Source organism: Cervus elaphus, chromosome 4 (assembly GCF_910594005.1).
Source record: "Cervus elaphus chromosome 4, mCerEla1.1, whole genome shotgun sequence".
Classification (NCBI taxonomy): Eukaryota; Metazoa; Chordata; class Mammalia; order Artiodactyla; family Cervidae; genus Cervus; species Cervus elaphus.
The window spans coordinates 36650982-36666341 of record NC_057818.1 but is presented as its reverse complement, the minus strand read 5'-3'; the positions used below and the strand labels follow the sequence as shown (position 1 = coordinate 36666341).

Here is a 15360-nt window from a genome sequence, read left to right as displayed (position 1 = left end):
TCTTTCCTTGACCCAAGCAGAAAAAAGATTGAAAGAACACTGAAAATGGAATGACTTTCTCTGTGTATGATTCAGGATCACGTAAGACTTTAACACCTTGCTCACGCCTCGCCCAGCACCCTCTCACACCCCACACAGGCCTGAAGCCTATACTCTACGGCTTGGTCAGAGCAGACAGGACCAGAACCACCTTTCCTCCCCTCTCTCTAGCCTCAGTCTGTAGGATGGAATGAGCACAACCACCCCAAGACTGCTGCAGGGTCAAATGAGATGTAAAAAAAAAAAAAAAAGCAATGTTACAAGTGGCATCCCTGGATTCTCTCAGCTCTGCTGCTTACTATCTGGGCATGACCATGGGTGACTTACCTTGCCTCCCTGGGCTTCAGCTTCCTCACTGCCAAAAGGGAAATTATAGAGGACTTCTCGGGTGGTCCAGTGGTCATGATTCCACACTTCCAGTGTGGGTTCCATCCCTGGTCAGAGAACTAAGATCCTGCCTGCCACATGGTAGGGGAGGTAGCTTATAAAACCTTCCTTGAAGGCTGTAAAGCACCTTTATTCCTTTATTTGACAAACATTCATTGAATACCTACAATGGAACCAGGAACTATTCCATGGGCTGGAGATGTAGTGTGAAAAAAAAGAAATAAAAATCCCTGTTCTCATGGAGCTTATATTAAATGGGGGTTTGGGAGGCCAGAGGACAGATGGATAAAATATATTTTCTCTGTCCATGGGATTCTCCGGTCAAGAATACTGGAGTGGGTAGCCATTCTCTTTTCCAGGGAATTTTCCCAATCCAGGGATCGAACCCGGGTCTCCAGGACTGCAGGCAGATTCCTTACCATTTGAACCACCAGGGAAGCCCCATAGTACAGTACAGTGAGAATAAATACTATGGAAAAATAAGGTGTGGTGGGTGGGGGCAGGATTGCACTTCTGAAGTGGGACACAATCTCTAACCGGTAGACATTTGGATGATGCCTGAAGGAGGTGAGGAGCCATGATACCCCGGGGTGAGGGGCATGCCAGGCAGAGGGCACAGCAAGGGCAAAGGCCCCAAGGTGGGAACCAGCCTGCATGATCCTGAGAACAGGAGGCTGACTAGCAAGAACAGTGGTAGGAGTGAGGGGACAGCAGTAGGAGGCGAGGTCCCGGGGCTATGGGATCAGAGCCTGCAGAGCCTGCTGGGCCATTTTAAAACTCTGGTTTTGATTTGCAGTGAAACGTCAGGGTATCATCTTACACATGGTACGTGCGCATAACTCACAGATGCTCTAAACGTAGTAATTCCCGAAATTACTTAGCATTGTCTCACCAGAAGCCCTGGGCTGTCAAGCTCCAGGGTGACTAGAGGCCTGCCCTCCGCTGCCCTGTCGGCTGGCCCTGGTTTATTGGAAGGCAGTGGGAACGGGAAAGGATGGAAGCGAGCCCGGGCATTCCTGACCCACCCATCTCCTCTCAGATTCCTCTCCAGGCCCGTCACGCCCCTGCCGCATGCTGGGCAGTGGGCACAGGAATGCTGAGGCAGCTGAGGGCTGGACTCCACCCGGACTTGCAGAAGGTCTAATGACAAGCAACAACAACAGCGATGGTGGCAGTTACCAGTTATTGAGCCCCAGCTGCCCGGCTGGCAGAGCACTGAGTGCTTTCCCATATCGCCTCACACTGGCCTGCTGTTAGCCCTTGGAGAGAGGTGTGGTCTCGGGGGAAAGGAGGCTGGTGAGCCACACCCTCACCTCTGTGACCTCCAGGGGCTCTATTCTCACCAGGGCTCTGTGTCCCCAGACTCGGGGCTTCTTTGTGACAGCTCCTTTCCCTCAGTCCAGGGGCCCCCGACGGAGAAGAATCTTGCCACTCCGGCCTGCCAGCTCTGCAGCTGCCCGCAGGCCTGGACAGGTCCAGGCCGCCTTCTCGGTGGCTGAGAATGGAGCAGGGGAGGAATCAGGTTTCGCCGCTCTGGGATGGAGGCGAGGCTGCTGAGTCGGCTTTTCCAGGGCTGCTGGGATCAGGCCCTGCCTTGACCTCAGCCTGCAGGCCGGGTGTGGAGGTGGCGGCTCGGGACTGGGCACGTGGGCCCTACTTCGTACCCTTCCGACCTCATCTCCCACTGCGTTCTTGCTCCTCCCTCTGCTCCAGCAGCCTCCCTGTGGGACTCAGCTGAAGTTCCCCTAGCACTCCGGCCTCAGGGCCTTCGCATTCGCAACTTTTCCTAGACATAACTGCATACTTGTTCCCCAGTATTCTTCATTCTTTGCTCAAATGCCCCCTTCTCAGCAAGGCCTTTCCTAACTACTAGAATTGAACCCCCATTCCAGCCGCTTATTTCCTATACCCATCCCAGGGAGTTGGTGATGGACAGGGAAGCCTGGCATCCTGCAGTCCATGGGATTGCAAAGAGTTCGACATGACTGAGCAACTGAACTAAACTGATCCCAGCTTTACCTTCCTCTATAGCCTCACCTTTCACTGTTCTATTTTACTGATTCATCTTGTTTACAGTCTGTCTCCCACTGAATGTCAGCAGGATGGCCCTTAGGCTGGGCAGGAAGGCCTTGCTCTGGGCCTCCTACCCTTCCTAAGGAGTCATGGAGTTGTGATTCCTAGCACCTGTGTCTCCCACCCTGCCCAGCACAAATGGTCCCAGGCCCTCCCCACATCTGTCCTGAGGGAAGCCAGCACAGCCCTGGTATACTCCCAGGCCCAGGGTCAGTGGAAGGCTACTTGTCTAGATCAGTGGACTGAGCTTGGATGGGTGGGCTGGGGAATACATACACACACACGTGTGCACAAGGACCCTCATGGTATAGGATGGAACCTGGGCTGGGAGACTGGCAGGCTGACCGCCACTCCTGGGCTGGAGGCTAACTCTGCCCACCTAGTACCCTAGGTGTCTGGGAATCCAGATTAAAACCTGGCCTTCCAGATAGCTATGAAGACATGCTTGTCCATATAGGAAGAGAGGCTCTTTTATTTAACAGTTTATGACCTCAACTTATATGGTATGTGGACCCTACACACATTTTTTTCCCCAGTGCCACTCCCTGCCTTCATATATTAGGACTGGACTTTTTCATTTTCTGCATTTCTGTATTCCCTGCAACCTAGAACAGTGCCTGGCACAGAACACATGTTCAATAAATAGCTGTTAAATTAATGAATAAAAAAGCCCTGGGGTGATGTCCCATATGAACCCAGAAACAGCTGGAAATGCTGTGGCTTTTCTGTGTCAGGACTTTAGCATCTCAGGACCAGGTATGGCCAACTCTGTCATGGTGGGAGTGGGATGGGAGGCTATGCCATATCTGAAGGGTCTCCTCCGCTACCTGCCTGCACTCAAAAAAAGAGCCTGTAATACTAGGGAATCAAGGAGACTGGACCCCAAAACTGTCACGTCCTGGCTCTGTATGTTCGTTAATCTCTCTGATGCTCAATTTCCTTTAAAAAAGAAAACCATAAACCCTCTCCCCACATGGTTGCTGGTGGCAGAATGTACATAACTGACTACACGCAGGTGAGGGGCCTGGCCAGTCACCGCCCGATGAACAGTGACCGCCACCACCACCCTCATCATCGCCATCACCATCAGTGTCCGAGGCAGTCCCTGCCACACGGCAGCCAGTGTGACCGCTCCACCCCCAGTTCCCTCTCAGGGACCAGGTTGAGTGGCACTGGCCATGCTGTGGCTTGAGTGAATGGTGCCCTCTGCTGGCTGCAAAGGGGAAGTGCCTCCAGGGAAGTAACAGCTATGGCTGAAGTCTTCTGTGGTCAGGAAGGGCGGTTTCCCTCCAAGGTGTGAGTGTGGAGATAACCGGCCCTGTCAGTCCCTCAGCCACCACCACTGCAGTGATGAGAACAACACCTACTCCTGTGCCAGACACCCTTCTAAGCACTTTCCAGATATTAACTCACTCCTCCATCTTCCAGTCGATAAAAAGTGAGGCACAGAAAGGTTAAGTGATTAGCCTAAGGGGTCACTCTAGAGGTGCTGGGATATGAAACCTGTGCCTTGAATCATGCCTCCCTGATGGGAGTATTTTAGTGGGAGGTGAGAGGTAGGCTCTGCCTTTAGCCACAAGGCATGGGACCCCCAGTGAGTCTGGAAGTGAACACGCAGGGTGTGGGCTGCCCGAGAAGCTTCCCAGGGTGACTGCCCCACCCTTTCAATGACAGGACTGTTGCCTGGCTGACCTCAGGGCCCCTCCCTTACTGGCCAGCCCTCAGCATTTCCCTACCTGGGCCTTCTTGCTGCATCCCTGTGTGGGCCTGTGGTTAGGAAGGTCCATGTCTAGGACCATAGGAAACCATGAATTTGAGGCCTCAGCTACTTGCCAACCTTCTAGGGATGAGAGCCATCCTTTGGGGCCCTTCCAGGCCTGGGGCAAAGCCTGCCTGGTGATAAGGTCCTATCGGTAGCCTTTCTGGGAGGAAAAAAAAAGATGGTCAGGTCAGGTACCAGGGAAAAGGCATGGTGAGAAGTGAGCCTTGGGCTCTGCCCATCTGAGCTCTATTGGAGGGATCTTGGGGGGTGCCTGGTTTTGGAACCTCTATCTTTTCCCATCTGAAAAATGATGAGCAGATTTTCAAAATGCTCTGCATTTGGGTTCTTAAGGAGAAACATTGGGAGGACAAAGCCAAAGGCCAGTCTCCGAGCAAACTGACCCCTTCTTCCCATGGTTTTATCTTTTTTATTTTTTTGGTTAGACTTGGGTTCTGCAACTTTGGCTTTAAGTCTGGAGGGGAAATCATTTAACAGAATGAGCCCGAGGGGTCCTTTCAGCACCAACCCATCATCCTGGACCTTCACTCAGAATCAGGCAGCCTTGATCCCAACCAGGACCACGGGCCCTCCTCACTTCTCTGCAGGTGTTGGAGGACTGGCGTTGAGGCATCTGTAGAGATGGATGCTCCAGGGAATTTATTTTAATACTGTTACGGGCAAAAAACTAGAATCACTAGTGGCCATGGGTGGCGGTGAGACTCATTCAGTTCAGTTCAGTCACACAGTCATGTATGACTCTTCGCAACCCCATGGACTGCAGCAAGCCAGGCCTCCCTACCCATAAATCCAGGCTAACATGAGACTTCCCTGGTGGTGTCCAGTGGTTAAGACTCTGTGCTTCCACTGCAGGGGGCCCAGGTTCAACCCCTGGCTAGGGAACTAAGATCTCACATGCTGCATGGTGCTAAAAAAAAAAACCAAAAAACACCATGCTAACTCATCCAACCTAGATGTGTTGGAGACAATAAGGCAACGTATCATTGCACAACCTGTTAGAAAAGACACAATGCACATTGTGCATGTAGTGCATTGGAGGGCGGGGGGAGTAAAGGATGGAAGGATTCATGCTCAACTGTTGGACATCAAAATGTGAAGGATTAACGTTCAGAGTGCACAAAGGCCAACATTCAGGTAGTCCCCGCTGGTATGACTGGCCACACTGGTTATCTACAGTTAGCACTCACTCTGAGTGGTTGGCCCTGGCGAGTCACTAGCTGCAAATATTCTGACGTATTACAGGTCCTAAAGACCAGAGTTCATTCTGCAGAAGAGACACAGGTCCCAGGTGAGAGGATGACATAACATCCATCCCCATCACAGAGCCCAGGATCCTTCTTCCCAGATCACTCAGAGGCTGCAGGGCAGTTCCACTGCCAAGGGAATCCAGATCCACTGCAGAGAGCAGGCGTGGCTAGAAAAGGTTGCTTTTGCTCCTCCACTCCCCACCCCCCCCCCCCCAAAAAAAAAATCTCAGAGGAGGAAGGGCAGCCTGGACAGTGGCTGCTTGGTTTTATTATTAGTCTCAGTGAAGATACAGGCTTTATTCAGGCTTCTCAGAGAGGAGTTTAAGATAACAGGCAGCAGGTGTTTGCTGGTTGAGACACCTAATCCTTCCCATACAACCTTATCAGCAAGAGCTGCAGGGCCCTGGTGGAGGGGACGCTGAGGTTGAGGGAGCCAGAGGCTGCAGCTCCAGGGAGAGACAGGAGGCAGCCAGGAGCGTGGGCTGAGGCGCTGTGGACCTAGGGTGGGTGAGACACTTTCTTATCAGACTTTGTTCCCTTTAAACTTCCCCATCCAGGGTCTGAGGCTTCAGGACACCCACAGCCTCACCCTTCAGAGTCAGTTCAGTCGCTCAGTGGTGTCTGACTCTGTGACCCCATGGACTGCAGCACGCCAGGCTTCCCTGTCCTTCACCAACTCCCGGAGCTTGCTCAAACTCATGTCCATCGAATCGGTGATGCCATCCAACCATCTCACCCTCTGTCATCCCATTCTCCTCTTGCCTTCAATCTTTAAGACTTTTCAGAGTCTCAATCTTAAATTGTGTGGGCATCAGAATCATCTGAAAGGCTTGTCAGATGAGACTGCAGGGTCCCGCTTGCTAGTAGTTTCTGGTTCGGCAGTGGTGCTGAGGCTGCTGGTCTAGGGACGGCCCCCTGGAGTACCATTTCTTTACAGAATCAGTCAGTGATCTTCTCGGCTTCACTTCAGATTCTTTTCTTCTAGTTCATTGTAAAGATAAATTTAAAACTTTGCTTTAACAAGGGCACACATGGAATTCCTGCTGCCTCTTCATCCTTATTCCTGCCATCTGTGCCCTGTTTTGTCAGGAATGTTCTAACTTCATTGACATCCTGGGTGAGTTCTCTAATCTTCTGGCTTGATTCTGGTGTCAATCAGGCGTCATTTAACAAAAAATAAAATGAGGCCATTCTTAAAATCAGGAAGATTCCCTCAGAGGGCGATTGTGAGGATTTGTTGAAAGGAAATAATTGGAAGTTAAGTGCTATCTGGGTCTAAAAAGTATTGACTAAACGGTGGCTGTTATCAATGAACACGGATAGCACCTGCTATGTGCGGGATGTGAACTCACTTCATCTCCACAGGAACTCCCCATTTTACACATGAGAAACCTGAGGCAGGTAGACGTTAAGCAACTTGCTAGGAAGTAGTAGTGCTGGACCCTATCCCCACCCACCCCCCGCAAACATCCTGCCTTTCGACATAGAGCCCACAGCACAAAGAGGAAATCTCCCCATACTGCTGGTCCAGAAAAGAGGAAACCTCCCAGTACTGCATCTGTGGTGCGGCTCGGTCAGGAGGAAGGAAGTTAATGGTTCTCACACAGGGACAGCAGCTCTCATCTGTAGGTAGGCGAGCTGACGTCTGCCTCCTCCGGGTCTGTAAACAAATCCTGAGCTTCCACTACTATCAGGAGGAAGCTGGGGTGAAGTCCGCAGGGATAAAAGCACAACTCCACACAACTCTGCAAATTCTAGAAAACCAATGAATTGTACACTTTACATGAGTGAATATGGTATGTGAATTATACGTCAACAAAACTATTAAAAAAAAAAAACTTCACTCCCCTGCCACCTCTGGGAAAAAGTTCCTTTAATAAAAAAGTTCTAGTACATTTACAGGATTGTCATCACTCTTCATCTACAGCACTCGATAGGGAAAATAAAAAATAAAGGGCCACCTAGACGCGCTCAGTATAAAAACGCAGTTATCCAATCAAACAGGAGGCCTGGGGGCCCAGAGACCAGAGAGAAATTCGTGAGGGCATGCCTGGGCTTCTGGAGGGCTCCGGGGGTGGTTGAGGACCTGCCTCTCACTTTTTGAAAATAGCATTAAAAAAAAAATGCAGATTGTGGTAAGAGGCCTCTTACTAAGGAAAAGGGTCCATTCCAGAGCAAAAGCCATTATGGGGGCGTCAGAGGCGGTCAAGGCCCAGGACCCAGGGCTGAGCATTTTATGGCAGCAGGGAGACTCCCAGAAATTGGGCAACCCTGGCCTAGCCTAAGAGGTGCTCACTGTTGAAATCAAACTGCCCACGTTCCTCCATTCTGAAAGGCATAGAGACCTGCCCCTTTGAGGTCAGCTTCGAGGCCTCTTCCCTCCAAGTTGCTAAGGCCACTTCTCAACAAGCTGCAAAGTCCTTGGCCGAGGTGGGGACAAAGACCCCTTGGAGACGCTGCTGTGGCCCAGTGTTTAGGGAGTCCTAGTCATCCTGGCCCCCGCCGTACATGTCCGCCAGCTTCTTGAAGCGGCTGCCCCACTCGTTCAGATAGTCGTAGTCTTGGTCCTGGTCAGAGGCCGAGGAGGTGAGGGAGCTCAGAGAGGCGGCATCCGAGCCACTGCCCTCATAGTCGAACACCAACAGGGAGTCATAGGGCGGGGCCGTGGGGTCTGTGTTGGCTGCCTTCAGGTTCTGGGGGATGGAGAGCAGGGTGTTAGGAGCTGCGGAACCAGACGCTGGGCAGCTGCGCGAGCTCAGGAAAGGGAGCTCATCCGGCTGAGCCTGCATTTCTTCATCTGCAAAGCCCCGTCTCCCCTCCCGTAAGGTTTGAAGGTCAAACATGAAATGCACATAAATCCTCAGCACAGGCACCAGCGGAGAGCGAGTGCTCAGCGCCACAGGCCAGCGGTTCAGGGTGGGGGCTCTGAAGGCAGACTTCACACACGAGTGTGTAGACCTGGGCAAGCCTCTTCAAGTCCCCATGCCTTTGTTTCCCTCATCTCAAAAATGCGCGCTAAGTCGCTTCAGTCATGTCCAACTCTTTGTGACCCCATGGACTGTAGCCTGCCAGGCTCCTCTGTCCATGGGATTCTCCAGGCAAGAATACTGGAGTGGGTTGCCATGCCCTTCTCCAGGCGATCTTCCCGACTCAAGGATCGAACTCACGTCTCTTATGTCTCCTGCAGTGCCACCTCGGAAGCCCCCCATCTCAAAAATGGGGAGACTTCATATAGTTTCAGAGGAAGAAATGAATGTATGTTAGTATAAAAGTGCATATTAGAGTTACAGGGGAACATAACAGAATTCCTCCTCGGCAGAGTTGACGTGACCAGGCATTAAATGAGACAGTTATTTGCAAACTGTCCAACACAAATATTCTGAAAACTGTCTTCATTCAACTGGAGAGAAGATCTCCTGGCCTTTGGCTCCAAGGCAACGATGCTCTGAGCAACTTCCCCCAGATGCTTTTGTTTCTGTATAGGATTCTCAGATGTGCTTAAGGCTAAAGAACAGAGTCTCACCACCAGGCTAGTTCGAGAAAGCAAGAAAGGTAAGCAGGGTTCAGGCCAAAGAAAGGTATCCTGACCACCCACTGAGCCCTGCGCCTACTGCTGCTTCCCCCAACCCCCCAAATCCATCCATCCTTCCCTCCTTCCTCTCCTGCTCCCTCCTCCTTCCCTCCCTCTTATTAAAAACCTCCTTTTACTGACTGCTAGCCTCACATGGTTTATCTCCTATGTACCTAGGCTGTGATTCTCACAACCCTGGCTGTATATTTTATTTCTTGGGGAACTAAAGAAACATCAGAGCTTATGAATTCCCTGGTGATCCAGTGGCTAGGACTCTGCGATTCCACTTCAGGGTGCACAGGTTCCATCCCATCTCTGGTTGGGGAACTAAGATACTGCATGATGTGCAGCATGGCCAAAAAAAAAAAAATCAGAGCCTAAAAAAAAAAAAAACTGAATATCTGGGTCCAAGGCACTGATATTTTTAAAAATTCCTTAGATAAATCAAGTATGTGCCCAGAATTGAGAATATGGGGGACACTTAGCAGCAAGAGCTGTCATTACCTAATATAGGATAGGTGCCAGGCCAGTGGTTTCCAAACTTAAATTACCTGGGAATCTTTTTTTAAAATTAATTTATTTTTTAATTAAAGGATAATTGCTTTACAGAATTTTGTTGTTTTCTGCCAAACCTCAACATGAGTCAGCCATAGGTATACATATATCCCCTCCCTTTTGAACCTCCCTCCCATCTCCCTCCCCATCCCACCCCTCTAGATTGATACAGAGGCCCTGTTTCAGTTTCCGGAGAGAGTAACATGGAAACTTATATTACCATATGTAAAACAGATAGCCAAGGGGAATTACCTGGGAATTTTTAAAAAAAAAATTCTGAAGCCTGGCCCACATGCAGATCAATTAAATCACAGGGTGGGGGGTGGGGTTGGGGGTGGTCAGAGGCTTCAGCGTTTGAAGTTCTCCAGGAGATCCCCTGAGCCAGCACTGCTCAAGGTGCTTACTCATCCAGTCCTTAAACCAACCTATCCCAGAGGCCCTCCACTTCACTCCACGCTGGAATCACCTGAGATCTTTACAAATTCAAACCCAGGGAGTCGGGCTCCCGAGTCTTCTCCTAACAACCACTATATGTGTTGAATAAAGAAATAATTCCTAATCAAAAGTTCTGTCAAACCAGAGATCACCTGGAAAAGTCAAGAAGAGCCTTGACTCCGAGTTCATCTAGACTGCAACAGAGCCTGCTCTTCCTCATTGGTTTTTATTGATCAAATTGCTCATCTGTGCCAGATCCAGTCCTCTCTTACCTTTGTTCAATGATAAATGAAAGTGAAAGTGTTAGTCACTCAGTCATGTCTGACTCTTTGTGACTCCATGGACTGTAGCCTGCTAGGTTCCCCTGTTCATGGAATCCTCCAGGCAAGAATACTGGAGTGAGTTGCCATTTCCTCCACCAGAGGATCTTCCCAACCCAGGGATCGAACTTGGGTCTCTAGCAATGCAGGCAGATTCTTTACCACATGAGCCACCAGGGAAGATGATAAACATCAACAAATTAAAAGAAAAGAAAGAATTCCTAACCTATTCTTTAACCACTTCGAAACTTTGGGTTTAATGGAGGAGGAAACAGGGGGCCCAGAAGTTGCTATATATGCCAGAGGTCAGTCACACTGCTAGCTTGTTGGTGACCCACCCAGGATTTGAACCCAGAGCTAAGACTCCAAGCCCATGCTCTTTCTCTCATGCTGCTGGTGCTTGAACGAAAGACTGCCCTGGGCTGGGCACCCTCACCTCACCACGCCTCACCTCGATGATGAAGTTGCCGATTTCATCTGGGTTGGCTGGCCGAGGACGGTACAGGGGTGTGGGGATGAAGGATGGTGCCACATCATTGCGGAGAACCACCTCAGGACGGGCCTCCAGACCCCGGTGGAGTTGGGTGATGTCATAGTCCTTCAGGAAAGTGAAGGAGGACATGGGATGGAGAAGAACCCTCCCACCCCCCCATTTACATTTGACCCCCCTTCTGTGCCCCTTGGATGTTTGGGTTCAAGTGTAGGTCTTAGAAGACAATGTCAGAGATCTCTGAAAGCCTTAGATCCCACATTCCCTCCTCTCAGATTAAGCACAGGCTCAAAGTTGGGCTGGCTGGGGCCAGAGAGAAGAGCAGTGGATGAGGCACCCTCTCAGAAGACTGACGCTTCAGGCCAGGGTCTGGGCGACGCAACTAACGTGGTCAGTTGGTTGACCCAACCATCCCTGCCAGGGGCCATGGGGGCACCACCTCCCGACCCCAGGAGGGCCCCCCAGTGCCCTACCTGGTCCTCCTCACCACCCCCCTCTTCGCCGTAGTAGAAGACGTTGTCACGGGTGTCATCTTCTGGGAGGAGAAGGGGCTCCTTGATCTTCCGCTTCTTTCTCACCAAGAACAGGAGCACCAGCAGGAGGACTGCAAGAGTTGGGGAGTGTGAATATTCACCCCCAAACAACCACATGGCTGGCCAGCACCCCCAAACTCTTGAAGTCCCATCTAATTTTTGATCTCTCCACTCAGTCGCCAGAGCTTCACACACTTCAGTGGCCCCTGTGCACCTAGGAAAACCCTCGCCTCCTCATCAAGGCTACAGGACTAGCCCGACCTGTCTCCAACCCTCCCTCTCTGCCCAGGTCTGGTCATATTGGCCTCCTCGGGGTTGCTTGAATATACTCAGCAGTCTCCCACTTCAGAACCTTCATCCTGGCTCTTTTCTCACCAGGAACACTCTCCACGCATACATATGGCTCCCACCTTTCTGCTCTCAGCTTAAAACCACTTCCTCCTACTGGTATTCTGACTTCATTTCCTCACCTGTAATTCTGTATCATTTTACTGTTAGTCTTCCCATATTGATGTACTGGTCCTTATGGAAATCCTCCTTTGTGGGGATGGGAATCTCCAAGTAGATGTTATTTTTTTGTTTTTGGCTGCACCATATGGCTTTCAGCAGCATTCCGCAACCTTTTTGGCATCAGTTAGCGCTACTTTCCTCTTTGTGGAAGATAAATCTTCCACAGACGGAGGTGGGGGATGGTTTCAGGATGCTTCAAGGGCATTACATTTATTGTGCACTTTATTTCTATTATTATGATCAGCTGCACCTCAGATCATCAGGCATTTGATCCTGGAGTTTGGGGGCCCCTGGCTTACGGGATCTTAGTTCCCTGACCAGGGATTGAACCTGGGCCCACAGCAGTAAATGCACCCAGTCCTGACCACTGGACTGCCAAGGAATTTCCAGATGTTACTTTTCAATATGACTTTTCAGTCATGAGGTGTCCCATAATAGCCAGAGACTTTAAGTTAAAAGCAAGACAATGCAACTTTGATGTGGTGCAGTAATCTGAACTTAGGTGCAAACACTATTTTGGAATTTTAAGATAGGGAATGAGTTTCAGTGATATGATCTAAAAGGCTGGAGGTCTATTTGGACACAGTGGGGACTGGCTGATTAGTGCCCAGCTGCTGCCCCTAACTGCTGTGACTACCCCCAGTTAATTCCACATGAGGAGGGCAGCCCTGGCCCTCTCTGCGGCTACTTAATGGAGGAGGATACAGCCACTGCTCACCTTTATCCCCCTTATTCACCTGCTGAGGGAACCACTGTCCTCTCTAGCCAGACAAAACTGATGGAGTCATCTTTGTGAGTCCCTGGGTTCTCAGGATGCACACCCTGTGTGGGTCAGACTGTGACCTTTCCCTCCCCTTTCCTCCCCACTGGCTTAAGGAAAGGCAGGAGGCAACCTGGACTGCCTACCTGCACCCAAAGCCTGTGTTCAGCTGCCTACTGTTACCTCCATTTGGACTTTTCCCATGGTCCTTCCCAAACTGGTTAATGGAAACTCCGTGTTTCTACTTGTTCAGGCCTTGAAGTCATAGATGGCTCTTTTCCTCATCTGAATCTGAATTGATTCTACCTTGAAATATAACCAGCTCTCACCACTTCTGCTGCCACCCTGGATCTGAACCACAACTCCCCCCACACCCCCAGATTATGGTAGTAGCGGCCCTCTACAGTCTGTTTAGGAGGAATCCTGCAAAACTCAAGTCAGATCATATTGCTCCTCTGCTACAAACCTGATGACTTCCCATTTCACCAAGAGTCCTTACAATAACCCACAATGCCCAACGCAATGCTCCGCCACAGCCATCACCTCTCTTCTCCCTCTTGCTTTTCCCACCACAGTCATTGCTGTTTCCACACAAAGCACAGAGCCAGCTCAGGACCTTTGCACTGCGTGTTCCCTGGATAGCTGCATGATCTGCTTCCTCAACTCTTTCAGGTCTTTACTCACATGCCCCCTTCTCAGTAAGCCTGTTCTTGCCGATCCTACATAAAATGCCAGATCTCCTCCTCCCCTCACTTTCTTTTAATCCATAGCAACACCTATTTCTCTGGTGGCTTATTTGCTATCTGCTCTCTGCACTGGAAAGTAAGCTCCATGAAGGCAGGGGCTGGTCTGTTTTTTTTTTTATTAACTGGAGGCTAATTACTTTAGAATATTGTGGTGGTTTTTGCCAAACATTCACATGAATCAGCCATGGGTGGACATGTGTTCCCCATCCTGAACCCCGCTCCCACCTCCCTCCCCTCCCATCCCTCAGGGTCATCCCAGCGCACCGGCCCTGAGCACCCTGCCTCATAAATGTTGCACTCTCAGCACCTATCACAGTGCTCAATGCAAGTACGATGATTAATTAAAGCTTGTGCTTATTGCATTCATGCGTGAGTGAATGGGTGTTTTCTGTGTAAGGACAATTCAGAGAGTGAAAAAAGTAAATGTGATAGGTTCTACCATGAGAGCAAAGAAATTAGTTTCCAACTAAACACTTCTGCTCACTAGACCAGTGTCTCTCAAGCTGAAACATGCATTAGAATCCACTGCAGGGCTTGTAAAAACACAGATTACCAGGTCTTACCCCTAAGTTTCTGACTTGGTAGGTCAGGGGTGAGCCAGGGAGTTGGCCTAACCAATTCCTGGTGATGCTGATGCTCTTGGTCTGGAGACTACACCTTCAGAACCACCACTGTAGCCACCAGACGATGCGACAGCAGGGCCAAGTCTGCTCCCCAATGTATCCCCAAAGCCTGGCACCTCCCAGAGGCCCCACAAACATCTATTAAACGACACTTCCAGAATTAAGAGGACAAGGAACAGATGGGCAATGTCGGCGGCCCGAGTCTCTAAGTTTGGGGTGGACTCAGGTTTCTAACTACCCCAACCTCAGAGGGGAAGCGTGCCGGCACTCACGCAGCAGAGCCAGGGCAGCACCCAGGATGGGGAGGAGGAAGCCCCACTTCCAGGGTTCCGGGCAGGTCTTCACGTGGCCGTGGCAGTCGCACACGGTGGCACTGATCACCGTCAGCTGCTCCTTGTTGCCGTGGTCAGACAGGGAAAGGTGCACACTGTATGTGTCTTGCTTCAGGAACTTCTTCAGGGACAAGGCTACTGCGTCTCCTGGAGCAGATAGACAATTATTCACCTCGGGAGGCCACGAATGGTGGGACCCAAGCCCAGCACGATGGAGGTTTGAGGAGGCAGACTGCATCTGGGCCACGGGGAGCAACGTCTTCAAAGCGCACTTACGCCGAGCGTTACAAACGGACACTTGGTCCAAGCCAAATTCCCCACTGAGGGAAGGATTATTTGGATAGAAGAATAAAGTCATCATTCTATTTTAAAAAATCAATAATCACAGTATTTCTAAATATGACATTTTTAAAAATTCATGGCATGCGGGGCCAATAATTTCTCAGCATCACTAGCTGCCAGATTGTTCTTTGCTTCAAAACAAACAAGCAAACAAACACTGTTCTTCCTAAGAGACAGCTAGCACAATCCTTTAATATTTATATTAACTGGCCACCTTTTTTTCTACCTGAAAATTTATTACCATTTGTTATGGCAGCATTTTGCTCTTTCAATTGTATATATAATGTTTATACCTCAACTCTATGATAGAATTTCAATATATCTGAAACTTGGATAATTCTGAGCGAGCATCAGTTATCAAGAAATCCAAATGCATATGAGCTGGTGAGGTAACTGATGCCGGGAGCATTAGTGAGTGCACGCAAGCTCAGAGGTGCCGGCAGCGAGGCTGTGCTGGGCACCGCTAGCTGGCCTTGGAAGGCCTGGGGCAGGCGGCAGGCAGCCACAGAGCCGAAGCCAAGCTCTGGGGCAGCCTGCACAGTGGGAGCCGCTCTGCGGAGGCTACTTGGCCATCGTGGAGTGGGGAGGGGGGCTACGTTTGTGGGTAAGAAATAGAA

The 15360-nt window shown here is 50.3% G+C and overlaps 1 protein-coding gene and 1 non-coding gene across 2 annotated transcripts in view; one reads left to right on the top strand and one right to left on the bottom strand.

Moving 5' to 3' along the window:
• The first annotated feature begins 5086 nt into the window (after positions 1 to 5086).
• TRNAG-UCC lies at positions 5087 to 5161 on the top strand. Its single transcript has one exon. It is a non-coding gene; the product is annotated as a tRNA-Gly (tRNA).
• Positions 5162 to 7382: 2221 nt separating this feature from the next.
• The window catches only part of CDH3 (cadherin 3), a 43859-nt gene continuing 35881 nt past the window's right edge, over positions 7383 to 15360 (bottom strand). Inside the window, exons 13-16 of the mRNA XM_043898890.1 lie at positions 14342 to 14548; positions 11371 to 11501; positions 10859 to 11005; positions 7383 to 8219 (exon numbers count right to left, since the gene is read on the bottom strand). Of these exons, the coding sequence (XP_043754825.1) occupies positions 8010 to 8219; positions 10859 to 11005; positions 11371 to 11501; positions 14342 to 14548 (695 nt within the window). The 3' untranslated portion in view covers positions 7383 to 8009. The remainder of the gene's footprint in view (positions 8220 to 10858; positions 11006 to 11370; positions 11502 to 14341; positions 14549 to 15360) is intronic.